The 26636-nt window shown below is 52.9% G+C and overlaps 2 protein-coding genes across 3 annotated transcripts; one reads left to right on the forward strand and one right to left on the reverse strand.

The window, feature by feature from the left end:
• Positions 1 to 4859: 4859 nt before the first annotated feature.
• Positions 4860 to 13268, forward strand: SMTNL1 (smoothelin like 1; the record flags this gene model as incomplete). Its single annotated transcript, XM_082843874.1, has 8 exons — positions 4860 to 5282; positions 5619 to 5858; positions 6110 to 6242; positions 6355 to 6406; positions 7632 to 7790; positions 7972 to 8086; positions 8218 to 8369; positions 13124 to 13268. 8 exons carry the CDS (start codon positions 4860 to 4862, stop codon positions 13266 to 13268), a joined length of 1419 nt encoding a protein of 472 aa, XP_082700000.1.
• A 1292-nt stretch (positions 13269 to 14560) lies between these two features.
• UBE2L6 (ubiquitin conjugating enzyme E2 L6) lies at positions 14561 to 26470 on the reverse strand. 2 transcript variants are annotated; one of them, XM_082845512.1, is made up of 4 exons: positions 26299 to 26470; positions 22268 to 22363; positions 19086 to 19272; positions 14561 to 15538 (listed from the first exon to the last, which is right to left on the reverse strand). In XM_082845512.1, the coding sequence occupies exons 1-4, from the start codon at positions 26323 to 26325 to the stop codon at positions 15387 to 15389; spliced, it is 462 nt and encodes a 153-aa protein (XP_082701638.1). In that variant the 5' UTR covers positions 26326 to 26470; the 3' UTR covers positions 14561 to 15386. The 2 variants fall into 2 exon arrangements, with proteins under 2 accessions (XP_082701638.1, XP_082701637.1); XM_082845511.1 differs by lacking the exons at positions 22268 to 22363; positions 26299 to 26470 and having other exon boundaries at positions 19086 to 19567.
• Between the last annotated feature and the right edge of the window lie 166 nt (positions 26471 to 26636).

A 26636-nucleotide genomic window follows, 5' to 3' on the forward strand; every position in this document is an offset into this window, starting at 1 on the left:
CTCAGCCCTGCGGTGCTGGGCAACTTGAGGTCACCCACCGAGCAGCCTGCAGGTGGCCATCCATGTGGACCTGACGGGCACAGAGGGCCTTGGGAGACTTACCAGTCCAGTTGGGGTGGGAGGCAGAGTCTCTAAGCAGTTGAGAGTGGCATCTCCAAGGGATGTCCCCACTGAGGTGAGGGATGGTGAAAGCTTTAGGGCCACCGGAAGACAGACTGGGGGGCAGTGGGTCATGGAGGTGTTAGCTGAACCATCAAATGTTGTCTGTACCATGTGGGGCTTGGAACTCGGGCTCCTGGGTACTTTTCCTTCCAGTCTGCTGAGAAAAACAGGAAGAGAGAGAGGGGAGCTGTCTGCAGTGGACACAAAACAGGGGTGGAATGAATCTTTCCTTCCTCCTTCCTGGGGAAGGAACGAGGGAGGAAAGTGGAGAGGAAGGTCTGCCATGCACTTGGAAGAGAGAGCTGGCCTCTTCAGCCATATCTGACTGCCCTCCCCACCAGTGGGGTGCCCCTCATCCTGGGCTGGAGCCTCTGACGGGACACTGGTGGAGGAGCTGGCGGGGGCAGTGTCTCTGGCACATGCTCTGGACGGGTTGTCAGGAAACCTGGGTTCTAGGTACAGTTGGGCCACTTAACTGTCCTATGACTTTATCAAGGGACTTCAACTCCCCAAGCCTCAAATTTCTACTCTGTAAAATGGGGCCAGTAACACTTATTCTGAAGGGTTAGAGTGAGGAAGTAGGAAGGTAAAGCAGGGCACCACAGTGCAAGCTGTAAACTGTGATGGAATTAATGCTGGGGTGGGTGGTGTTATCCGGGTGTCTCAGTATTCTGAGTTTCTTCACTCCTTGGCTACTTATGACAAGCCTGGAGGGTGGAAAGCTGAGGTGATGAGCGCACAGGATGGCTGAGGGGTGTGTGTGTGTGTGTGTGTGTGTGTACACCCGCCCTTCCCCTCCACCATGCTAAATGTGTAGCATGTAGATGAAGGGTAAGATGGCTGCAGCACTCAACTATGTCTTAGCCAATTACTCCCACTTTTTTTTTTTTTTGCGTTACGCGGGCCTCTCACCACTGTGGCCTTTCCCGTTGCGGAGCACAGGCTCCGGACGCGCAGTCTCAGCGGCCATGGCTCACGGGCCCAGCCGCTCCGCGGCATGTGGGATCTTCCTGGACCGGGGCACGAACCCGTGTCCCCCCGCATCGGCAGGCGGACTCTCAACCACTGCGCCACCAGGGAAGCCCTACTCCCACATTTTGAGGTGTAAAAACGGCTCATCGGAACTTCCCTGGCGGTCCAGTGGTTAAGACTCCGCACTCCCAATGCAGGGGGCACGGGTTCGATCTCGGGTCGGGGAACTAAGATCCCACGTGCTGCACGGCACAGCCAAAAAAAATTTTTTAAATAAATAAATAAAAGGGCTGGGCTTCCCTGGTGGCGCAGTGGTTGAGAGTCCGCCTGCCGATGCAGGGGACATGGGTTCATGCCCCGGTCCGGGAAGATCCCACATGCCGCAGAGCAGCTGGGCCCGTGAGCCATGGCTGCTGAGCCTGCGCGTCCGGAGCCTGTGCTCCGCAACGGGAGAGGCCACAACAGTGAGAGGCCTGCGTACCGCAAAAAAAAAAAAAAAGGGCTCATCATCTCATTGGTGTTCAGTTCTGTTTGCCTTGTCTTTTACCAACTAAATGCCCTCATGGCTGAGTCAGGACCTTAATCTGGCACAGGGCTGGGCAGAGGCCAGCCTACACCATACAAGCTGATGTATACTGAGTGCTCCTTCCAGGCCAGGCACACCCCAAAATACTTCCTATGCATTGGTTTCCTTAACCCTCCACTGTCCCTGTGAGGTGAGACCTATTTTTATCTCCAGAAATCAAAATACAGGGAGGGTAAGTAGCTTGCTCAAGGTCACAGTGGGAGAAGAAGTGGGAGCTGGGATCCCATCATAGGAAGCTCCGGAATCAATGACTTTCACCGCTCCTCCACACCACCTTCCGAACAAGAGTGCAAAGCAGGGGTAGGTGGTGTGGATCGTTTAGACCAGCACTTGACATAGTTTCTTCCGCTAAAGGTGGCATCGCTCAAGAGGGCAATAGATGCGCCTCAGGGAAAATAAAGCAAAAAGAAAAGGAAGCAAGAAAAAAACAATCCATGGCCACATGAGTTTGGAGAAAAGCGAGTTAAATAGAGCTAAGCAAAATTAAGGTTCCTTTACCATGGGGTATCTGGAATCTATTTAAGTGCTAATGAAGTTGTAAGACTCTAAAAGGGTCAAGAGTAGCCTGTTTCTGGAACAACCTTAGCCAAAGAACACCTCCCCCGCCACCGCAGCCTTTAATAAGGTCTTAGGAGACCCCAGTTTTCCACAGAACACAGTTTGCAAACCTGATCTAGACCAATCCTGTCATTGTATTGGAAACCGAGGCTCTCTCCAGAGAGGCAAAGAGACATGCTCAGGTCTCAGACCAGGAGGTGGGGGTCAAGGCATGCGCCTAGCTCCCTGCAGATGTGCATTCCATCTCCCAGGCTCATTGGTTTCCCTCTAACTTTAACAGATTCCCAGAGCTGCTGAACCATGAAGGGGCTCTGGTGGGAGGGGTGGAATTGGAGGGCAGCATGAGCATCTTTGAAAATCCCAGCCGACTTCCTAGGAAACGGTGGGAGACCAAATCCAGGGACACCAGGACTTCGATCTGGGGGCAGTAAGACCTGAATGGGTGGCAGAAACAGAGCCCTGTCCCTCATATGCCTGTCTTCTTGCCTCTGTCCCAATTACTCAGGTACCCTGGGTACTGTATCCAGAACGATGGCCCTGCAGAGGGCAGGAGGTATTTTTAGCCAGTGACAAGGAGTGTGTACTTCTTTTACTGCCTGAGTCATGCCCTGAACACGTTATTTGGGGATTATTTTCTCTGTAAACAGACCCTCCACCCCCAAGAAGGGCAGAAGGCTGAAGGAGCTGACCCTGTCCGCACCACACACACACACACACCCCCCCCCCAGCTGTTTTCGTTTTTGTTTTGCGGTACGCGGGTCTCTCACCGCTGTGGCCTCTCCCGTTGCGGAGCACAGGCTCCGGACGCGCAGGCTCAGCGGCCATGGCTCACGGGCCCAGCCGCTCCGCGGCATGTGGGATCCTCCCGGACCGGGGCACGAACCCGTGTCCCCTGCATTGGCAGGCGGACTCTCAACCACTGCGCCACCAGGGAAGCCCCCACACACAGCTGTTTTTGTAGATCGGACAGTACAATCATCCCTTGATGTCTGTGGGGGATTAGTCCCAGCTTCCCTTGCGGATATGAAAATCTGCGGATGCTCAAGTGCCCCGTATGAAATGTTGTATTTGCACAGAACCTTACAATCCTCTCTAATACTTTAAATCATCTCTAGATTACTTATAATACCCAGTACAATGAAAATGTCATGTGAACAGTTGTTAATAACAATGTAAATGCTATGTAAATAGTTGAAGTGGCAGCAAATTCAAGTTGGCCTTTTGGAATTTTCTGGAATTTTTTCTTCAAATTTTTTCCATCCAAGGTTGGTTGAATCCACAGAACCCATGGAAAAGGAAGGCTGACTGTATACACAGTACTTGAATAGAAAACCTCATGATAAAGTTGGAGGATCAGATCTCCCTGCAGAGGTTAGTTAGGGAGAGTATCTTCCATTCTTCACCAAAAGAAACTCTTCCATGCCCAGGCCCAGCTCTTCAGAGAACCACACACACAGGCGGGCAGTGCTGGCAGAGACCCAGCGACCAAGCTGGCCCAGGGTTTCCCAAATTTCAGGCATTTTAACACCACCTCCATGATTTAGGTATTTTGTATCCTGTATTCCGCTTTCCTGAATGTCTTCCTTTGAATTAACTTACTTTACTTCAATAAATGTATTCATAAAATAAACTTTATATCACTATTGGAAATGGAAACTCGATATCACTGGCCAGAAACAGAAAGTAACCGTAAAAATAAATACAATTGAATCAAAACAGTATTATTAGGGACTTCCCTGGTGGTCCATTGGGTAAGACTCCGAGCTTCCAAGGCAGGGGGCCTGGGTTCGATCCCTGGTCAGGGAACTAGATCCTGCATGCATGCCGCAACCAAAAGATCCCATATGCCTCAACGAAGACCCGGTGCAGCCAAAATAAATAAATAAAGTAAACACTCAAAACAAAACAAAAAACAGTATTATTAAGTTCTATCTAGAGACTTCTGTCTGCTTTGGGCTCTGAGCATGAGGGCAGCTATCTCCATCAAAAGGGGAGAATAGGGGCTTCCCTGGTGGCACAGTGGTTGAGAGTCCGCCTGTCGATGCAGGGGACACGGGTTCGTGCCCTGGTCCGGGAAGATCCCACATGCCGCGGAGCGGCTGGGCCCGTGAGCCATGGCCGCTGAGCCTGCGCGTCCGGAGCCTGTGCTCCGCAACGGGAGAGGCCACATCAGTGAGAGGCCCGCGTACCGCAAAAAAAAAAAAAAAAGGGGAGAATAGCAAGTGCTCCATGGGGGTCTAGGAGGCTAGTCAGACTATAAACACCTCACTGGCTTATTCAAAAAGAGGCCAAATCATTGACAAGGCATCACAGAACCCAGTGTTCCTTAAAGCCCAAGTCACAACCTGCAGAGGGCCTTTAGGTGAACGTCACCCAACATCAGGTAAACGTGGCTGGCCCAGCACCCCATTGTGGGGGACGTGGTGCTCTACCGCTTCATTTAGCCGAAGGGAAAGTGGATACTTGTGTCACATGTCCGAGCCGTGGGGGACCCAGGACTGAATCGCACGTCTCCAGACTCCAGGGCCTTCACCGGCAGAAAGGGGGCATGACCAGGCCTGCTTGTCTTCTCTTTTCAGAGATGGAGCAGAAGGAAGGGAAGCCCTCTGAGGACGGGACCCCTGTGTCCCCAACCACGGAGGTCCCGGAGACAGTGGGAGGGGGAGCTTCTGCTGAGGAGGAGGCCACAGGCCCAGCTGAGAGGACCATCACAGAGGGGCCTCCAGATGGGGCAGGAAAGCAGGACAGGGCACCAGCTGAGGACAGCATTACAGCTGAATTCCAGGGGGAATCCAAAGGGGAGGCTGAACTTCAAAAGGAGGACAGCGGGAAGAAAGAGACCACCGTGGCTCCTCAGGAGATGGCTGATCAGAAAGAAGAGACCAACTCCGAACCCAAGGAGACGGAGGGAAAAGAGGAGATCACGTTGGCCTCTGAGAAGCAGCAGGCTGATGAGAAAGAGGCCAAGCCTGGATCTAGGGAGAAAGCCAATGTGAATGATGAGGTGCAGGCTGCTGGGAATGAGGAGGCCAAGGCTGGAGACAGGGAGGCTGCTGGGAAGGAGGAGACCAAGGCTGGAGACAGGGAGGCTGCTGGGAAGGAGGAGGCCAAGGCTGGAGACAGGGAGGCTGCTGGGAAAGAGGAAGCCAAGGCTGGAGACAGGGAGGCTGCTGGGAAGGAGGAGGCCAAGGCTGGAGACAGGGAGGCTGCTGGGAAGGAGGAAGCCAAGGCTGGAGACAGGGAGGCTGCTGGGAAGGAGGAGGCCAAGGTTGGAGGCAGGGAGGCCAAAGGGAAGGAGGAGGCCAAGGCTGGAGACAGGGAGGCTGCTGGGAAGAAGGAGGCCAAGGCTGGAGACAGGGAGGCTGCTGGGAATGAGGAGGCCATGGCTGGAGGCAGGGAGGCTGCTGCGAAGCAGGAGGCCACAGTGGCCTCTCAGGAGGTGAGCAACAAGACCGAGGAGCCCAAGGCTGAAACCCAAGAGAAAGCCAGTGCCCCAGAGGCCAAGTCGGACTCTCAGAAGACTGCCGTGGAAGATGAGGCCAAGTCTGAACCACAGGAGGAGGAGGTGAAGGAGGAGGTGGTGAGTGAGGAAGAGGAGAGGAGAGGAGGGAGGCGGCCCCACAATTCTCCGGAACCCCCTGCCCCGCCCTCCCCCAAGCAAGCCCCTCCCCTGCTTTATTCCTTTGGGACAATCCAGTCTTCCACCCACTGATATCAAGAGCCTGGGGTGGGGGATGCAGCACTGTGGCTCCAGGCTGCCTTCCAGATCTTTCTGAAGCCCTCACAGAGCCTCAGGCAGGTGCGGGCCCACACAGCCCATGTTCATTCCAGGAGCCAGGCTGTCCTGATGAAGAGCAGGACCAGGGCGTGGAGAAAGGGACAGAGGAAGGGGCAGGAGCGCTTCCCCGGTCCGCCGAGGAATGGCCCGAGAGCCCCACGGAGGAGGGCAGCGGCCTCAGCCCAGGTGAGTGAGAGCCCAGGAGCCCGCGGACGCCGCAGGGGCCTCCCTGAGGGAGCACGCGGGCCGCGCACCACGGGTCACCCCAGCCTGCCTCCCTCCCGTTCCTTTCCCCTAGATGGGCTGAGTCCAGACACCGCAGCTTCCGGAGAGACCAGTCCTTCAGCCAGGTAACGTCAGACTCTGGAGCCCCAGCTCCAGCCCCTGCTACTGCTGGCTTCTTTTTTTTTTTTTTTTTTGCGGTACGCGGGCCTCTCACTGTTGTAGCCTCTCCCGCTGCGGAGCACAGGCTCCGGACGCGCAGGCTCAGCGGCCATGGCTCACGGGCCCAGCCGCTCCGCGGCATGTGGGATCTTCCCAGACCGGGGCACGAACCCGCGTCCCCTGCATCGGCAGGCGGACTCTCAACCCCTGCGCCACCAGGGAAGCCCCCGCTTGCTTCCTTTAAAGGCTGCCATCCCCTGGGCCTGGGCCTCCCCAGTGCTGGTCTCAAGATATGCCAGGAATTATGGTTTTCAGCCCTCTAGCCCAGGGCAGAGCCCAGGAGACAAAAGGAGCCCGAGTGTGAGAGCAAAGGGGCCGTGGAGCACACCTGATCCGTCTCTCACTCACTGCTGAAGCCTCCTGGTCTTGCTTGCCTCCGCGGTGTCAGCCTCACCCATAAGCGAGTGAGCAGAAAGCCTGAGTTTGGACAATGACGCTGCCACTTACCAGCTGTGTGACCTTGGCCGCATCACTGCCCCTTTCCTCCCCTGTGAAGTGGGCACAGTCACGGTACCTACCTCATAGGATTTCTGTGAGGCTCAAACGACATCTGTGTGTAAAGCCCTCAGCCCAGCGCCTGGTGCCTGGCTGGTGCTGGATAACATGACAGCCTTACTCTCGCCAGGGCACAACTTTCGTCATTAGTCTTCCTTTATTTCGAGCTGAAGCTCACCTCCGCGTCGCCTCCTTAGGGGAAGGCACCCGGCTGAACGTTCGTGGAGCGTGGGCTGCATTCCCCCTCCCACGCAGGCCTTAGAACCACCCTGTCAGGTAGCTATTCTTGCCCCATTTTACAGATGAGGAAGCTGAGGCTCAGAGGAGTGACACGACAGTCCCAAGATCACACAGCAACTAAGAGGCAAAGGCAGGATCCAGCCCCAGGTCAGACCTCAGATGTGCCCTAGCTCTGTCCACACATGCCACCAGACCACGTGCTCACCAAAGTGAGACTGAGCGTCACTATTTCTTCCCAGCCCCTCCCGGTGCTGGGCCCAGAGGAACCGTGTGCGAGAGTGGGGACCACAGCTTCGTATGCCTCTTGAGACTGCAGGGGCCGCGCTCAGCCGGCCTCCTCCCTCCTCAGTGGCTGGTCCCAGCCCCTCTCACCTTGCTTCGAACTTTTCCATGCAGTGAATCTTCACCCAGCGACGTGTCCCAGAGTCCCACGGAGCCCCCTCCCTCACAGGAGAAGAAGAAAGACAAGGCACCAGAGCGCAGGGTGTCAGCCCCTGCCCGGCCCCGGGGGCCCCGTGCCCAGAACTGCAAAGCCATCGTAGACAAGTTTGGGGGGTAAAATGCGGGCAAGGAGCGGTGGGGGCTGGGTTGGTTGGACAGTCGGTGGGGGGGAGTCCTGAGGGGCAATAGGAACAGCCCGAGCCCCGGCAGGAGGACTGACATCCGGGGCTGGGGCTCCTCCCTGATGGGACCCTCCCACCTCTCTGGCCTGACCTTCTCTGTCCCTTGCGCACAGGGCAGCCTCGGGCCCCACGGCCCTGTTCCGGAACACCAAGGCCGCGGGGGCAGCCATTGGTGGCGTTAAAAACATGCTCTTGGAGTGGTGTCGGGCCATGACGAGGAGCTACGAGGTGCATGGTGGGCAAGGGACCCTTCCCCAGGGCGGCAGTGCAAAGCCCAGAGGGGGGGAGGTCCGGAGGGGGCAAAGTCCGGGTCCTCTGGCTGAGGCTCACCGAGGCCTCTGGGCCCCGCTTGCCCGCAGCATGTGGACATCCAGAACTTCTCCTCAAGCTGGAGCAGTGGCATGGCCTTCTGCGCCCTCGTCCACAAATTCTTCCCCGATGCCTTTGACTACGCTGCGCTGGACCCCGCCAAGCGCCGGCACAACTTCTCCCTGGCCTTCTCCACAGCCGAGTAAGCCATGCCAGGGGATGCAGAGGCGGGTGGGAGCTCGGCTCACCTACACAGAACTGAGGGCCGGATTCACAGGGGTCGGGTAGTGCGGTGGTCAGGTAGAGGCTGTCACCACACATTCATGAATTCAACAGATATTTCTTTACGATTTATTTATTTATTTTTGGCTGCATCGGGTCTTAGTTGCGGCATGCGGGATCTTCACTGAGGTACGCGGGATCTTTTGTTGCAGCGCGCGGGCTTCTCTCTAGTTGTGCATGCAGGTTTTCTCTTCTCTAGTTGTGGCGTGTGGGCTCTGTAGTTGTGGCGCGCGGGTTCCAGAGCACGCGGGCTCGGTAGTTTGTGGCACGTGGGCTCTCTCGCTGAGGCGCGCAAGCTCAGTAGTTGTGGCGCGTGGGCTTAGTTGCCCCACGGCCTGTGGGATCTTAGTTCCCTGACCAGGGATCGAACCCGCGTCCCCTGCATTGGAAGGCGGACTCTTTACCACTGAACCACCAGGGAAGTCCCTAACAGATATTTTTTGATTGCTGGGAGCTGTTTTAGGACATAGCAGTGAGTGAAACTTACAAAATCCCTGCGTGCCTATGACACATTCTAAAGGGGGAGACAGATCATAAACACACACACGTGTGGAATATAATGTAAGGGAACAGGTGCCGTGAAGAAAATACAGGCAGGGTAAGGGGTAGAGGAGGGGCAGGCAGGGTGGTTGCTGGGATTTAGGGCCAGATTCTGACTCTGCCATTTGTTAGCTGTGTGATCTTGGACAGGCTCCTTCACTTCTCTGAGCCTCCATATTCTGACCTTTAAAATGGGCATGACATTTCCTCTTTGGCAGGGCTATGGTGAGAATTAAGTTAGTAATTAAGTAAAGTCCCTATAAACAGTGCCTAACCCATGGCAAACACTTCAAAAAAAAAATCTTAGCTCCTATGTTATAATGAATGATATCACAGTTGTTATGATAATTATTATTCAGTGTGGGACCTGGAGGGCATTTATTGCTGGGGTTCACACAGCTGGGTGCCGGGGTGGTGGAGGGATGGAGACAGGGGTGGACTAGACAGGCAGGAGGGGTGTGAGGATCAGTGTGGCCCAAGGAAGAACCTAAGAGACCAAGACATGGCTGCCAGGTGGTGGGGGAGGAGGGGGCACTCCCCCCACCAAAGCACCAAAACCGGACTCAGCCAAAGGCCTCCATCTCCGCCCACCGGAGAGACATGACCTGATGGCCTTGGGGCTCCCAAGGAGCTCACGCCTGGAGCGCCCGTCCTTTCCCACCTGGGAGGGGCTTCTGAGCCCAGTAGAGATAGGACTATGCATAGGGAGTGGTCCACGAGGACAGCTCTGAGGCCCGGGAATGCATTTCCCGTTGAGCGCGTTTCTAAAGCCCGGGGGCAGGGAATAAGTCACTGGGGATGTTAGCAGCACCTTGGTCCAGGAGGCTGAGCCCTTTGGTCTAGTCCAGGCCTGGCCGCCAGCCTGCAGGGAAGCCTGGGCAGCGACCTTCCCCTTTCGGGGCCTGCGTGTCCCCATCGGCAAGACGAGATGGACGAGATGGCCGGTATCGATCTGTGCTTTTCAGATGTTTTTCCCCCCTGACAGATTCCTCAAGCAAAATATTAAATGAATGCCCAACATATTAAACAGATTTTAGGGAGGCCTTTCGAGGTTGGGAGGGGTTCTTGGAGCACTCCAGCTCTGCTTCCCAAGATGGTCCCTGAAGCATGTCTATAGGGCCCTAGGGCACCAGGGATGCCGTTTGAAATCCACCAGACTTGGTGCTACAGAAGATCCCTTCCAGTTGGTCCCGCCAAGGGATGGGGGAGTGCCCTGGGGTGGGGGGTTGAGGGCATCCGGAGCACCATGTCCTGCTCTGGGCTCAGAAGCACCTTTTTTTTTTTTTTTTTTTTTTGGCGGTATGCGGGCCTCTCACTGCTGTGGCCTCTCCCGTTGCGGAGCACAGGCTCCGGAAGCGCAGGCTCAGCAGCCACGGCTCACGGGCCCAGCCGCTCCGCGGCATGTGGGATCTTCCCGGACCGGGGCACGAACCCACGTCCCCTGCATCGGCAGGCGGACTCTCAACCACCGTGCCACCGGGGAAGCCCCAGAAGCACCTTTAATGGTGATGAACCAGGATTGGAAAGTGAAACTCCTAGTCGGGGTAGAGCTCTTGGTGAACATCAGAAGGGCACGTGGCTTGGCCCTGACCAGGTGTCCCCGGCCTGTGGGGCGGGGTCGTGGTCCTCCTGCAGCTGCCTTGCCTTGGCTGCCAGCCTGCAGAGCCACAGAAAGGCAGAAGGAATAATCAGGTGATGGTGACGGGCTGAGAGGAGGCATCAGGCAGCAGGGAAAAGGGAAGGATGTGCAGGGGATGCGTGGGGATGGAGGCTGGAGGGAGAAGAGGTGGGGGGGGGGTGTCTCCTTCTTCCTAGCTCTTCTTTTTTTTTTTGGCTATGCCATGAGGCATGCGGGATCTTAGTTTCCTGACCAGTGATGACCAGAGATCGAACCCGTGACCCCTGCAGCGGAAGCTCAGAGTCCCAACCACTGGACCTCCAGGGAAGTCCCCCTTCCTAGCTCTTTGACCCTAGGCAGCTGACTTAACCTCTTTTAGGGCCTGGGGTGCAGATGGAGCATGCAAAGTAAGGGGGCCCCTGCCGCAGCGGGCTCCCTTCTAGAAGTTGCCTCTGATTCCCACGGAACAGTCAACGCTGGGGCCCCCAGGCGGCTTGATCGGCTGTGCTGCTCGAGGAGCCCGACCCCGTTCCCCAGGCCCAGTGGGAGTGAAGCTTCTGCCTCTCCTGCATGGGAACAGCACCCCGACCCACATCCAGGAGCCAAGATCACTGCATTGGTTGCAGGGAGCTTGTCCCATTCTTCCTAATCCTCCAGTCTGTGCTCCTGCCTCCCGCTCCCAGGCCAGCCCGGCTTGGGTTTCGGTCCAGCTGCCTCAGCTCTAAGAGAGGATTTCAGCTGGGACCCTGGTTTCTCCTACGCCAGCACCCATGGTGGTTTGGCAGGCTGGGACTGCTGAGACCCGGCTACAGGGCAGGGATGCCAGAGGCATCAGGCAGGCCTGCGGTGGAGTCCCAGCTGTGTCACTCACTTTGACGTTGGGCAAATCACCAAAATGCTCCGAGTCTCCAGTTCCTCTTCTGCTGGTTGAACATCGAGGAGTGGAGTAAATGAGACCATTCAAGGGAAAGCACTGGGGAGTTCCCTGGTGGCCTAGTGGTTAGGATTCCAGGCTTTCACTGCCGTGGCCTGGGTTCAATCCCTGGTTGGGGAACTGAGATCCTGTAAGCTGTGTGGCACAACCAAAAGAAAAAGGGGGGGAAGGGAAGCACTTGATAAAACTCCTGGCACATGGTGGCAAGGTCCCAACAGTGGTTAGATCAGATCGGCTTTAGCAAAGCCAGGAGTAGCACGTGGCCCCAAAGAGCAGCTGGGAAGTTAGAAAAAGAGGACTTGCTGCTAAGTTCTATGCGGTCGCTCAAACACAGTAAGCACTCCTGCCTCAGGACCTTTGCACACGCTGTTTCCTCTGCCTGGAATCCTCTTCCCGCAGATATGTACCCGATCTACTCTCTTTTTAAATTTTGTTTAATAAATTTGTTTTATTTATTTATTTTTGGCTGTGTTGGGTCTTCGTTGCTGTGCACGGGCTTTGTCTAGTTGTGGCGAGCGGGGGCTACTCCTTGCTGTGGTGCACGGGCCTCTCACTGCGGTGGCTTCTCTTGTTGCAGAGCACGGGCTCTAGGTGCGTGGGCTTCAGTAGTTGTGGTGCACGGGCTTAGTTGCTCCGCGGCACATGGGATCTTAGTTCCACGACCAGGGATGGAATCTGTGCCCCCTGCACTGGAAGTGCAGAGTCTTAACCACTGGACCACCAGGGATGTCCCCAATTTACACTCTTTAAGAGAACTTTCCTGGGCTCCCTATTAAAATTCTCCTTGGAGAATTCCCTGGCGGTCCAGTGGTTAGGACTCCGTATTTTCACCGCCAAGGACCCAGGTTCAATCCCTGGTCGGGGAACTAAAACCCCACAAGCTGCGAGGCGCTGGCACAAAATAAATAAATAAATAGATGAAAAATAAAAAAATAAAGCCATTACTAACATAATATTTTTTTAAAAAATCCCCTTGAACATAGAAACATACCCTGTCCCCCTTCCCTGCCTTATTTTTCTCCACAGCACCTCTCATCATCTCATGTACCATCGATTTCTGTTTGATTACTGTCTACTGCAGTGAGAATGTCAGTGACATGAGAGTGGGGAATTTTTATTTTGTTCAGTGCTGAATTCCCTGGAAAAGTACCTAGCACATAGTACCCCTCAATACATACACGGAAACTGGTTGAAGCTGGAGTTGTTGCAGCTACAAGGCAACACTCTGGCTAGTGTTGGTGTTCTGTCTTTTAAACTCTCCCTGAGGACAGGTATATGAGCACGTGGGAGGGGTGGGCTAACGCAGAACTATAGACCAGAAGGTTCCGCTCCTACGTGAGGGCACACAGTGCAATGAAAACCGGGGCTTAGGAATCAGACCCCGCTGAGTTTGAGTCTTGACTCTGTTGGGCCTCAGTTATCTAATCTGTACAATGGGATGGTTGCCCTAGATGACCTCCCAGCTCTGCCACACACAGTTCTGTGGGTTTCATCCTCGCCAGGCTGTCCCCTTAGGCCCCGCCTCCTTCACCGTTGGCTCTCTGCTCCACCCCTCCTCACCCCTCCCCAACCTGCCCCTCAGGAAACTGGCCGACTGTGCCCAGCTGCTGGAAGTGGATGACATGGTGCGGCTGGCAGTGCCCGACTCCAAGTGCGTCTACACCTACATCCAGGAGCTGTACCGCAGCCTCGTGCAGAAGGGACTGGTGAAGACCAAGAAGAAATGAGGGGCTGACCAACCCTGTGGGCAGAGGCGGGCAGGGAGCCCAGCTGACCAGCCGTGGCCCAGAGGCTCACTCCTGCTCATGGTGGCAGCGGTGCTGGGGCTCAGACAAGGGCAGATGGTACCAGTCTTAACTACATGAAAAGTTGTTTTGTAAAATCCGGTCTAGCCCCTTAGTGCTCCCTCCCTAACCCAGCAGGAACATCTCTCACTTGGATAATAAACCCCGGCCGCCAGGGTTCCTCATCTGACATGATTTTCTCAACAACCATGAAAGGCATTTGGGAGAGTGGGCTGGGTCCTACCACTAACCAGCTGTGTGTCCCTGGGCCAGTGAGTGAACCTCTCTGAGCTTCAGTTTACCGTCTGCATGGGGATGATAGGAGCTCAAAATCATGCAGGTGCTGTGAGCGTTCAATGAGATCATGAAAAGGACAAACAGCCTTGCCCGGGGCCTGTCACGTAAGTGTTCTTGAAGTGGTGGCCCAAAGTAACAACACATCTTACATTTCCAGCCATGGGTGGCACCTTCCCAATTCTCTTCCCTTTTTCCACACTTCTCCCAGATTAGGGAATTCCAGGGCAGGGACTAGAGTAGAAGATTCTCTACAAATCTCACCCCAACTAGGCTAGTGGGGCCTGGAGTGATTCCCCTGACTCAAAGATACCCCATATTCCGTCTCTTACAAGCCAGTGGTCTTCTAGGAGCTTAGAACCACTGCACCCAGAAAGCTCCTCCTTTGTGCTAAGTTAATCCCTCCAACCCTGGCCAGAGTTTTGGCTTGTTTTTGTCTCTCTGCGGCTCACTAGAGATGAACCCTGGAGCTGAGTATAGCTTCCCGCTAACAATCTTGTCTGGCTTTATCAGCCATTTGGAGCATGTGCGCTGATGAGAACAGTTCATGAAAAACACAAAAACAAAACCCAACCAGCTTGGCACTGCAGCTGGAGGGGTGGCCTCTGCCCCGATCAGCAGAGTGGACCTGGCAACCCACTGAAGCGCTCTGTGCCTTGGCTGCCTCCTCTATAAAAATGGGGATGTTATCCTTGTGGACGTGTCGACGACCGCTCAGGCCAAGGGTGGTCTAGTCCTCGTGGCCAGCGAGCCCTCAGCTGATGGAGAGCAGGGTCACACCTTTAGCTAGGCTGCAGCTAAATCCCCAGCCTCCTCTTCTCCCGATTAACCACCCGTCCCCTCAGTGAACACTGTTGGACTCCACGGTCCATCTGTGGCTTTAATAGCTGGGCAAACACATGGTCTCCGTGGCTCCCGTGGACTGGAAGCTGGAGGGGAAACACCTCCCCGCCTAAAGCCTGGTCCCTAGGAACCAGCAACCTAATGGGATAGCAAGTGGTTTAAAAACCGTGGAGTCAGGGGACCTCCCCAGCGGTCCAGTGGTTAAGACCCCGCGCTTCCACTGCAGGGGGTGTGGGTTCGATCCCTGGTTGTGTGGCCAAAAAAAAAATTAAAAGGAAAAAAACAACAAAAAAAACCCCCATGTAGTCAGATTTCTGGGACAGAGATTAGTTTCTTCACTTTATGATTCATCCGTGGAAGAGAAAAGGTTTTGCATCTATACATGTCTATCAGCGGTCTGGCTGTTTTCCATCACTCAATCAACAGAACACTCAACCGTAAGTAGGAGTCCCTCCTCCCTGTGCCCTGCCTCCCTCCCATACTCCCCCCTGCCCCTCTGCCCTCCCCGCACCCCCCATGCCTGGGCCCTCAGTGGGTCCTGGTTGGCTGCTGGGCTCATTTCCTGCGAGCCGGCCTGCGAGGCAGCCTGAGCCTCTAAGGATCGGGCTTCCCACATCACAGAGCGCTGGAGAGCTGGCCTGCGACCCCGCAAACCTAAATGCCCCTGGCTCTGGGCAGAGAAAGGCAGTGGGGAAAGCACACCTGAGGCCAGCGGATCCCCGTACCACACACATAACTGCGGCCCCCCCCACCACACATACGCACACGCGCACACGCACACACAAATGACTCACAATCTAAGAAGGAAAACTTGGAAGAAATGAGCAGGAAATGGACCACAAAGGGGCTCTGGCCCCTAGCCCATGACATGGGTCCGTCCATCACACAGAAAGCATCCAGTGCAGAGACGGGCCAGAGGCAGAGTTAGGAGGGTCGGTCCACTCCAAACTGGAGGGTGAACTCTTCGGCCCTCCTGTTGAATAGCTCCGGGTCCTGTGTCAGCTGGTCGGCAAGCTCCAAGCGAAGGGGCTCTCCCAGCTCTGGTTTATTCACCAGCATGTTGAGGGCCTCCAGAACTGGGGAGAGAGGTCAGATCAGGACGTCAGGATGGAAGGAAAAAATCCTGGGAAGGAAGCGATGGCTGCCCACTCCCAGATCCCCCGAAACGTCACACCCACTCCTTGGGAGATCCCCCCAGGAGGTTCCATGTCTTAGGATGACGCTACAACCAAATGAAATGCCTCTTACCACATTCACTGATGATGCCCAAAGACATAACCAGTTACATCAGTGCTTTTCAAACTATGTTTCACGGTGTCACAGAAGCTACCCATCATGGGGGTTGGTGAGATAAACAGGGTTTCTGGGTTCTATTCCCTTTTCGAGAAGAAACACTTTGCTTTTCTCTGTTGTGTTATTAGGATTCTAAAACAACTTTTATTTGGGAAAAAGGGTTCTGAGGCTTAAGACTGGAAACCACTGCTGCCCCGTGGCTGGAAATCTTTCACGGGCGACTTTGGAATCCTGGTGAAGGCAGTGGCCCATCTCCCCAGGCACGTGCACATACGCATACACACAGACGTGTGGTTCTGGGTCCAGAGCACTTCACCGACCTCCTGAAGCGCATCCAAGGACCAGTCCTCCCCATCCCCGCCCCCAGGATTCTTGTTTCCAGGGTTAAGAACTCCCGAGCTGGTCCAGAGGCAGGATTGATCGCACACTGATTATGTCCATAGGCTCTAGCGCCATAGTGCACACTATGGTAGCCACCAGCCACAGGGAGTTATCTCAATTTAAATTAATGGAAATTCACTACAATTAGGAATGCAGTTCATAGTCACATCAGCCACATTTCAAGTGCTCGAAAGCTACACGTGGCTAGTGACCGTGGCATTGGACAGGGCAGCTACAGAAGGATTCCATCACCGCAGAAAGTTCTGCTGGACGGTGCTGTTCCAGAGTCACCCAAGCAGGCTCCAAATCCCAGCTCTGCCACCTGCCAGCTCAGGCAAGCGCTTCTCCTCTCATATGCCTCGGTGTCCTAACTATTAAATGGAGCTAATGAGAGCACTGTTTCAGGGGGCTTCTGAGGGGGTTAAATGAAGTTGGTGGGTTAAAAATGGCTGGTGTCCCTGAGTTAGAAAGTTCAAGTTCTCAGTGGTGCAGGGACATGTCTCAGACCAGGTCCTCAATGGCTACCCAACTCGATCTTTGTATGCCTGAACTATGTTTACTCCATTATAATTTCAATTTGTCATCAATGGATAGATACCAAAAACGTAATATGGAATAAAAAAGTGAATTTTTATACTGGAGAGGGTGTGGAGAAAAGGGAACCCTCCTACACTGTTGGCGGGGAATGTAAATTGGTGCAGCCACTATGGAGAACAGTATGGAGGTTCTTTAAAAAGCTAAAAGTAGAGCTACCATATGGTCCTGCAATCCTACTCCTGGGCATATATCCAGAGAAAACTCTAATTCAAAAAGATACATGCACCCCAATGTTCCAAGCAGCACTATTTACAGTAGTCATGGAAGCAGTCTGAATGTCCATCGACATATGAATGGTTAAAGAAGATGTGGTACATATATACAATGAAATATTATTCAGCCATAAAAAAGAACGAAACAATGTCATTTTCAGCAACATGGATGGATCTGGAGATTATCGTACTAAGTAATGTAAGTCAAACAGAGAAAGACAAATATAGGATATCACTTGTATGTGGAATCTAAAATACGATACAAATGAACTTATTTACAAAACAGAGACAGACTTAGGGACATAGAAAACACACTTATGGTTACCATGGGGAAAAGGGGGGCAGGAGGGATAAATTAGGAGTTTGGGATTAACATATACACATTACTATATATAAAACAGATAAACAGCTAGGTCCTACTGTATAGCACAGGGAACTATATTCAATATCTTGTAATAAACTATAATGGAAAAGAATATGAAAAAGAATATATGTACATAAGTATAACTGAACACATGTGCATAAGTATAACTAACACAGCATTGCAAATCAACTATACTTCAAATAAAAAAGTGAACTTTTGGGACTTCCCTGGTGGTCCAGTGACAAAGAATCCACCTTACAATGCAGGGGATGCAAGTTCGATCCCTGGTCAGGGAACTAAGATCCCACATGCCACGGGGCAACTAAGCCTGCGGCCACAACTACTGAGCTTGCAAGCCTCAACTAGAGAGGCTGTGTCCGTGAACTACACAGCCCACGCGCTCTGGAACCCACGTGCCACAACTAGAGAAGAGAAAATCCACACGCCATAACTAGAGAGGAGCCCACGCACCACAACGAAGAGCCCGCGCACCGCAAGGAAAGATCCCGTGTGACGCAACAAAGATCCCACAAGCCGCAACTAAGAGCCGATGCAGCCAAAAATAAATTAAATGAATAATAAATAAATCTTAAAAAGAAAAAAAGTGGGGCTTCCCTGGTGGTGCAGTGATTAAGAATCGGCCTGCCAATGCAGGGGACATGGATTCCATCCCTGGTCCGGGAAGACCCCACATGCCGCAGAGCAACTAAGCCCGTGCACCACAACTACTGAGCCTGCGCTCTAGAGCCCGCGAGCCACAACTACTGGAACCCACGTGCCACAACTACTGAAGCGCGCGTGCCTAGAGCCCGTGCTCTGCCACAAGAGAAGCCACTGCAATGAGAAGTCCGTGCACCACAATGAAGAGTAGCCCCTGCTTGCCGCAACTAGAGAAAGCCCACGTGCAGCAACGAAGACCCAACGCAGCCAAAAATAAATAAATAAATTTGTTTTAGAAAAAGAAAAAAGTGAACTTTTAAAAAATGGCATGTGGGAATTCCCTGGCAGACCAGTGGTTAGGACTCCGAGCTTTCGAGCTTCCACTGGGCTGGGGGCCAAGGTTCAATCCCTGGTCAGGGAACTAAGATCCCGCAAGCTGCAAAACACAGCCAAAAAAAAAAAAGGCATGTGAAGCTCTTAGCACAGTGCCCAAGTGCCTAATGAAGTGATGTATGTTATCATTGTTAGGCCAGTCCCCTCAGCTGTCATTTAGGGCACTGAGCCCTGGAAAGGAAGACTTCACCAGGGTCCCCAGACAGGGCATGCGGCCTTCTTATCCCAAGCCCTTCCCTCTATAGCCCAGCTGCTTCTCTCTCCCCTGACCCAGAGCAACGCTGCTCTCTCCCACCTGCCCAGGTATGAGAACAGAGGCAGGAGCAGGTCAGCCAGCCCAGGATCTCAGGACGCACCCCTTCTATCTGATGATAGGCTCAGCTGAGACTCACAATTTTTTTTTTTTTTTTTTTTTTTTTGCGGTACGCGGGCCTCTCACTGTTGTGGCCTCTCCCGTTGCGGAGCACAGGCTCCGGATGCGCAGGCTCAGCGACCATGGCTCACGGGCCCAGCCGCTCCGCGGCATGCGGGATCTTCCCGGACCGGGGCACGCACCCATGTCCCCTGCATCGGCAGGCGGACTCTCAACCACTGCGCCACCAGGGAAGCCCAACTCACAACTTTTATCTCCTTTCTTCTGGGCTTTTCTAAGTGAAAATCGGTCCCATGACCCCCTCCCCCATCCAGTCCAGGTCCCTCCCTCTAGGCAGGGCCCAGGCCCACCTTGGCAGGTCTTGGTGAAAGGCTTCCAGTTCTCCTTGCTGATGAGGGGCAGGCACACCCGCCCGTTGCTGTCCACATTGGGGTGGTAGATCCTGGTTGTGAATGTCACTGTCGGAGGCTTGAATGGATACTCCTCAGGGAAGCTGATGCGCAGGTTGAAGGCCTTGAGGTTGTAGGGAGGTTTCTCCTGTGCAGGAGAGGGATCAAGCTCTGTGCCGAGGCACCGCTGCTCATTTCCTTCTAGGACCTCGATCTGGTTTCCCCCTCTCTCCGCCCCCACCCCAGGGTCCCAGGCATCCTCTGCTCCACTCCTAGGAAGAATCATGAATGGCGACATGCCGCAACACAAGTAAACTCTGAAGGCATTGTGCTAAGTGAAATAAGCTAGATCCAAAAAAAAAAAAAAACAAATATTGTATGATTCCACTTATGTGATGTACCTAGAATAGTCAAATTCATAGACATAAACTAGAAAATTAGTTACCAGGTGCTGGAGGGAAGGAGGGATGGGGAGTCAGTGCTTAATAGACACAGAATTTCAGTTCTAGAGATGGATGGTGGTGATCGTTGCACAATAATGTGAGTGTACTTCGTGTCATTGAACTCAGAACATAAAAATGATGAGGATGGTACATACTGTTATGTGTATTTTGCCATGTTAAAAGAAGAAAAAAAAGAAGTGGGAGTTGGAGTGAACAGTTGCCAGGAGCCAGTAGAAGATGCTCTAGACTTCCAGCAACCAGAAGGCTTTCCTGGGCATCTACTCTGTGCCACCCCGTGCTAAGGGCTCCGCACACGTTAGCCCACACAGCACAGTGTAGGGGTTACGTGGACTTTGGAGCCACTCTGCCTGAGTGTGACTCTTGGCTCTGCCCCTTTCTAGCTGTGTAACCTCAGGCAAGTAACTTAACCTCTCTGTGCTTTTCCATACGGAACAAATAACAGACTTCTTCATAGGGTTTATGTAAGAATTAAATGAGCTAATTTATGTTAAGAGCTTAGAATAGGGCCTGGCACATGGCAAGCACTATGTACATGTCAGCTATTAGGATAAGTATTATGAAAACTCCTGAGTATTAGCATCTCCACTTCCAGATGAGGAAACTCAAGTGTAATGTATGTAAGTAACTTGCCCAGGGCCACAGTGACAGTGCTAGGATGGGAACTCAGCACTGTCAACTTGACTTCTCCACACATGGGCAGTACTCTACAACCCTAGTGGGGAGGAACCTCAGGACTTGGGTGACCCCCGCATAGAGCACAGGGGCCTTCAGGCTGGTTCCAAAGCTCCAAAACCTTCCAGAACCTTCGTGATAGAGAAGACAGGACAAAGACAGTCAGAATGACACAGGTATGCAAGCGTAGAGTTAAGGTTTTAAGAGAGCTCCTCTTCCTCAGCAGAAGGCAGAAAGGAAGCCGTAGGGGTCTTGGGTGTGTCTGAGATAAGAGCTGGGGCAAATGCTGGGCAGATAAAGAAAATGCCTTAGCTTTCATGCTCTCGATAATAAGAAGAGGCTGGGACCTGGGAAGTAGACACAAAGCCACGGGTGAGGCCTCAGAAAAGGACGAGAGAGCGTCTGTGTGTCCTTCTGCAGGGGTTGCAGGCTGGGCTGCCCGGGTCTTATCAGAGGAAGGAGGTGGCGGAGCCATGAAGCTGAGAGCCCTGGGTCCTGGGAACCCATCCTGGCTCCACCTCGAGCTTGCTGTGTGGCTTTGAGCAGCTCTGGGGCTCAGTTTCCTCATCTATAAAAATGAGGAAGTTGGACCAGACAGAGGGCTTCACACTGCACCTTAGGGTCAGCTGAGAAAGCCCTACTTCTTCCGAAGTCCTGAGTTAAATAAAGCATTTTGTTATTCTTCCAGCCCAGAGCAGGTGTGGTGGACTGTTGCAACCCAGCAGCCCACAGGACATGACAGAGGGTCAAGGGTTGCCCTGACTCAAGCCTTTCTCCATTGTTCTGGGCTACAGGTCAGTTGAAAGAGAAGATGGCACAGGGACTTCCCTGGTGGTCCAGTGGGTAAGACTCTGCGCTCCCAATGCAGGGGGTCTGGGTTCGATCCCTGGTCAGGGAACTAGATCCCGCATGCATGCCGCAATAAGAAGCCCACATACCGCAACGAAGATCCTGTGTGCCGCAACTAAGACCCAGCACAGCCAAAATAAATAAATAAATAAATTTAAAAATATAAAAAAAAAGGAAAATGGCACAACCCAAACCATTGCCTTGTCAGTAAGAAGTCCAAATCCTAAATAATCAAATGAATTGTTCCCATTAAATTCCAAAGAGCTAATAAAAAGCTCAACTGTTTCCATTTTTATTTCCTAGTATCCAAAGGTATATAGATGAACTTCTCAAAGAAAATATCTGTGGTCACTAATAATTAGATGATACAATAAGACATCTTGCACTTTGATAGGTCCTTTGGAATATTACTTTCAAAGGGAGATTCTATCGAGATGATCTTTAATAATAAACAGAGAAAAAGCAGAATAGTAGAGATGAGTTATCTGTGTTGTATATGTAACAATAATTTTCTGAAATACGATTTTTAAAAGAGAACAAAACACATTTTAGGTCTAAGGCAGCAAATTCTACCAACTGTGGGAAACAGGAACTTCATCCCTATCCTTTGACAAAGACCCAACAGATCTCTTCTTCTTTTTCTTTTTTTTTTAATGCCCTTTGTCTACTGAAGCTTCCATGGTGGGTGTGGTAGCTACTGGCTTGCAGCAGGGGTCCCTTACTAAATCCAAAAGGCTTTTAGCCTCTTCATCAGTCGGCCTGAACCTCAGAAGCAATCAATCCAGAGAGAGACCCCCTCTGCCAATGATAACCTCCAGTGAAAAACAGGATTCAGGGGGCTTCCCTGGTGGCGCAGTGGTGGAGAGTCCGCCTGCCGATGCAGGGGACACGGGTTTGTGCCCTGGTTCGGGAAGATCTCACATGCCGCGGAGCGGCTGGGCCCGTGAGCCATGGCCGCGGAGTCTGCGCGTCCAGAGCCTGTGCTCCGCAACGGGAGGGGCCCCAACAGTGTGAGGCCCACGTACCGCAAAAACAAAACAAAACAAAACAAAACAGGATTCGAAGGCAGGGAAGATTCTTGCCCAATCCTAACCCTCCCTGCCCAGGCTCCCGGCCTAAGTGACCCCAGTCCCCCGCCACGGTCCTGTGGATACTCACAGGCAGGAGGAGAGCGTGCCACACCAGCACGTTGGCATCATCGCTGAACAGGTTCCGCAGGTACCTGGGGAGCTCCTTCTGAAGGTCCTCCAGCTCCTGCAGGGGGACAGAGCACGGGCAGTTGGCCTAGTCTCCCCTACTTCAGCCCCCTCCCCCCGCCCCCCAGCACACTGTCCAAGTCCCAAACAGGACCGCCCAGGGGACAGAAGATGGCAGAGTCATAGCCTCCATTCACTGAGCACTTGGTACGTGTCAGGCACAGTGCTCAGGGCTTTGAGTGAATCACCCAATTTTAGCCTCACCCCAGCTCCATAAGTACCAGGTGGAGGGAGCACGCACATCACTGCTTCCAGATATTACAGCTTGGGAGTAAACTCTCTTAGGAGCCTTTTCTCCTGAAACCGAGGGACTTAATGTCTGTCCTCTTGTCCTCTTCCTAGAGAGTCACGAGGTCCTCCCTCCCTTCCATAGCACTCCCTTCCATAGTATGACGATGTGCCTTTACAGTGCTCAGGGCAGAACAGGCAGCAAAGACATCACCCTGTGCCTGTCAAACTGCTCCAGACCAGGCCTGGGGAGGGGAAATGACTCAGGCAGACCATAGCAGAGGAGAACGCTACACACCAAGCAGAGAAACAAGAGGACAAGCAGTGTCACTCTCCCAGAAAGGTGACCCAGTCACCTGGACATCACTGAGTTCCCGCAACAGCCCTCTCCTCAATAGCACCCTCTATTGACACTTGACTAAGACATGGCCCAGCCCTCGAGAACTTCATTGGAGTAATGGAAGAAACACGGATGTGATTATGTGAATAACGTGTGGACACATAATAGGGAAGGAGAGGAGAGGGAGCAGGAAAGCTTCACGCAGGGTGACACTGTGAGCTGGGTCATGCGGAATGAATAAGAGTCTACCACGCAGAGAATTGGAGAGGTACCAAGGCAGAGGGCCCAGTGAGAGCAAATGTATACGGTGCGTCCCATGCAAGATTCATAGTTATTATGGGAAAAGGGCTCCACGGTCAAGTACACTGGGAAACACTAGGCTAAACAGACTTCTCTCCTGCAGGACTTCCCAAAGCCTTTAATATGTTACTGTGTGTTGTGATTCTCCAAGGTATGTGCCCAAGCGTGCAGTACTTCTCAAATGTATTAGACCAAAGAACCCCTCTCTCCATTCTGGGGTCCATCTTGTGGAACAATAGACTTTTTAAAAAATATACTTCCTTTTCTTTTTAAAAAATTTTTTAAAAATTGAAGTATAGTTGCTGTACAATATTATATGTTACAGGTGTACAATATAGTGATTCACAATTTTTAAAGGTTATACTCCATTTATAGCTGTTATAAAATGTTGGCTACATTCCTCATGTTGTACAATATATCCTTGTGGCTTATTTTATACCTAATGATGTGTACCTTTTACCCCTCTACCCCTATGCTGCCTCTCCCCACTGTAATAGACCTTTAAAAAAAAACAACAGCGGGACTTCCCTGGTGGTGCAGTGGTTAAGAATCCGCCTGCCCATGCAGGGGACACGGGTTTGAGCCCTGGTCCAGGAAGATCCCACATGTCGCGGAGCAACTAAGCCCGTGCGTCACAACTACTGAGCCCATGTGCCACAACTATTGAAGCCCATGCATCTACAGCCTGTGCTCTGCCACAAGAGAAGCCACCACAATGAGAAGCCCGCGCACCACAACAAAGAGTAGCCCCCGCTCTTCACAACTAGAGAAAGCCCGCGTGCAGCAACGAAGACCCAAAGCAGCCAAAATTAAATAAATAAATAAATTTATTTTTAAAAAAACAACAAAAAAAACCAGCAACAGATAAAAAGACATTCAGGGAATTCCCAGGCAGTCCTGTGGTTAGGACTCCACACTTTCACTGCCAAGGGCGTGGGTTCGATCCCTGGTTGGGAACAGAGATCCTGTAAGTCACATGGTGCGGCCAAAATAAAAATAAAAAGTAAATAAATAAAAGTATTTTTTAAAAAAAGACTTTCAAGGGCAGGTCATATTTTTCTGGAACACCAAATGGTATAAACCAGTGGTTCTCAACTGGGGGGTTACTTTACCTACTTGCCCCCAGGACATTTGGCAATGTCTATGACCATTCTGGGCTGTCACAAATGGAGGAGTGCTACTACATCTAGTGGGTAGAGGCCAGGGATGCCGACAAACACTCTACGGAAAATTATCCGGCCCAGGATGTCCATAGTGACAAGGCTGGCAAGCCCCGGTATAAACAAAGGCAGAGAGAAAGGTCCCCAAAGCCAGTCCACAGCTGGGGAGAGGTCCCTTCCCACTGCGCACCATCTAAACTTTCTCTGCCCCCCAACATACAGACACACCCTTATCTCCTGTTTCTTATCTTTCCATACTCCAACTCTGTTCATGCCAACAAACTGCTTCTTGCGCCTTCTGCCCAGAATCCATGACCCCTCATTTATCTTTTACCCCAAACTAGAAGCATCTGCTACTACAAGTCCTAGTTCCAGTATCATCTGTGACTCTTCAGCAAGAATGAAGCCCCAGGTTGAACAGAGAAGCTCTGGAATGGACATTTTCCCCAAGTTTACTGTAACTGAAAGAACTTGGACTTTACTGGTTGTATATGAGTTCTCTCAAGGCTTTCCCAAAGCCTGGGGATGCTGAAAGCCAAGCTAGGACACACAGTTTGTTCCAGAGGCCTGTTAGGAAATCACCTGACTCAGAGGAACAGAAAATGAAAGTAGGGAAGCCACTGAAAGAGCCTATGGGTTGGAGCCCCACCAATCTGGGCTCTAATCCCAGCCCCACCACTCCCTACTGGGTGACCCAGGACAATCAATTTATTCTCTCTGAGCCTCAACTTCCCCATCTGTAAAATGGGGGTATAGGACTTATCTCACAGGGTTGCTGTGAGAATGAGATGAAATAACTAATGTAAACTACCTGGCATTTAGTGGTGCCAGTGCTATAAATACTGGCTCCTAGCTCTTTCCCACTTGGCTGGAAAGACTCTCTGCCCTATTTTGCTGCCAACCTCTAGATTTCAGTCCTTCTGGGCTGAGCCTGCTCTGGGTGCCCCAATCTCAGATCATGTTCTTCTCAGAGGCTGAGGGTAGCACTCCCTCTTCACCCCCCTCAAGCCTGCACATAGGAGGGGCACTTCTGAGAGCCTCAAAGCCTGAGGGGTGTCCAACCCAGGATTGCTCTACCTTCCCCATCTGTCCCCAGTCCCAGCCACATCTCAGTCCTCCAAACACCTTGGGTTTTCCCACCTCCTGGGGAAAATCGCCAACTCCCCATCCTTCCCGACCTCACTTCAAATTGTGTCTCTGATCGGAATGAAAGCTCAGAAGGGGTAGGTTTGTTTATCTCTGCCTCCGTATCTCCTAGAACAGGAACCAGCATATAGGAGGCATTCAACAACATTTGTAGAACAAATGAATACACGCCACCTGTTCCAGGACACCTTCTAGGTTCTCCCTGGCATCTTTTCCTCCCGAGAATACCCTGAGAACGTTGCTTTCAACTCCCACTCAGCATCGCATACTTCTCGGGACTCTAATGTGGGTACGAAACTATGGGGCGGGCCATGGGCTATTCCAAGGCAAGGACCCTGTCCTGGTTCTCTCTGTTCAAAAGGCACCTGCCACCACCCCCAACAGAACGCCTGGCTCCAAAAAAGACGCCAAGGAACCAACCCTTCCCGCACCTGAGACGCACGTAATTGTTATCACAAGTTTCTGGCAGTGAAATGAAACTGAAACCAATTTGGGGGGAGGTGGCTCATCCCCATCCCCAGCACAGCTCAGGGAGCCAGCGACACCCCAGTTCGACACGTCCTCACCTCCCCAAACTCCAGCTCTGGCCCCTCTCGTAGACCCACTCTTCCACTGGGGAGGGGGCAGGGATGCAGGGATTCAGCCAGCCCTGGTACCCAGACAAACAAATGCGCTCGGAGAGCTGGAGGAGGGATGGAGGGAGGACGGAATAGAAAGTCACCGGAACCGTGACAAAGGGGTCATCCTACTCGCGGTTACCTTCGCCACCCGCTTGCTCGCCGTCATCTCGGGACCGAGTGTGAAGCTCCGACGGACTCCAGCTAGAGTGCGCACCGGACTGCGAACTCCGCGCACCCCGCCCCGGGGACACCACCTCCGGGAGCCCCGCCCACTTTCCGTTCCACCCGCGGGGACCGGGTTGACCTGCTCCCCGCCGCCTCGGCTGAGACTGCGAGGCCACCGAGGGGAGGACCCGCCCGGTCCCCGGGGCGGTGGGCTCGGATCCCCGGAACTTGAGCTCTTTTGTCGTGAGACCAGGCGGGCCTGGGAGAGCGCGGCGTTGCCGGATCCCGGCGTCCCGCTAGGGGGCGCCCTGC

This window comes from Leucopleurus acutus (assembly GCF_964270905.1).
Source record: "Leucopleurus acutus genome assembly, chromosome: 8".
NCBI lineage: Eukaryota > Metazoa > Chordata > Mammalia > Artiodactyla > Delphinidae > Leucopleurus > Leucopleurus acutus.

What these genes read in the sequence shown, in the direction of transcription:
- UBE2L6 (XM_082845511.1), bottom strand. Translation starts at nt 19,422, where the DNA reads ATGTCGCCATTCATGATTCTTCCTAGGAGTGGAGCAGAGGATGCCTGG. An exon ending in TTTCACCAAGACCTGCCAAG is followed by an intron (nt 15,539 to 19,085) that starts GTGGGCCTGGGC and finishes CTCTCTCCCCAG; the next exon opens with TTCTGGAGGCCCTCAACATG.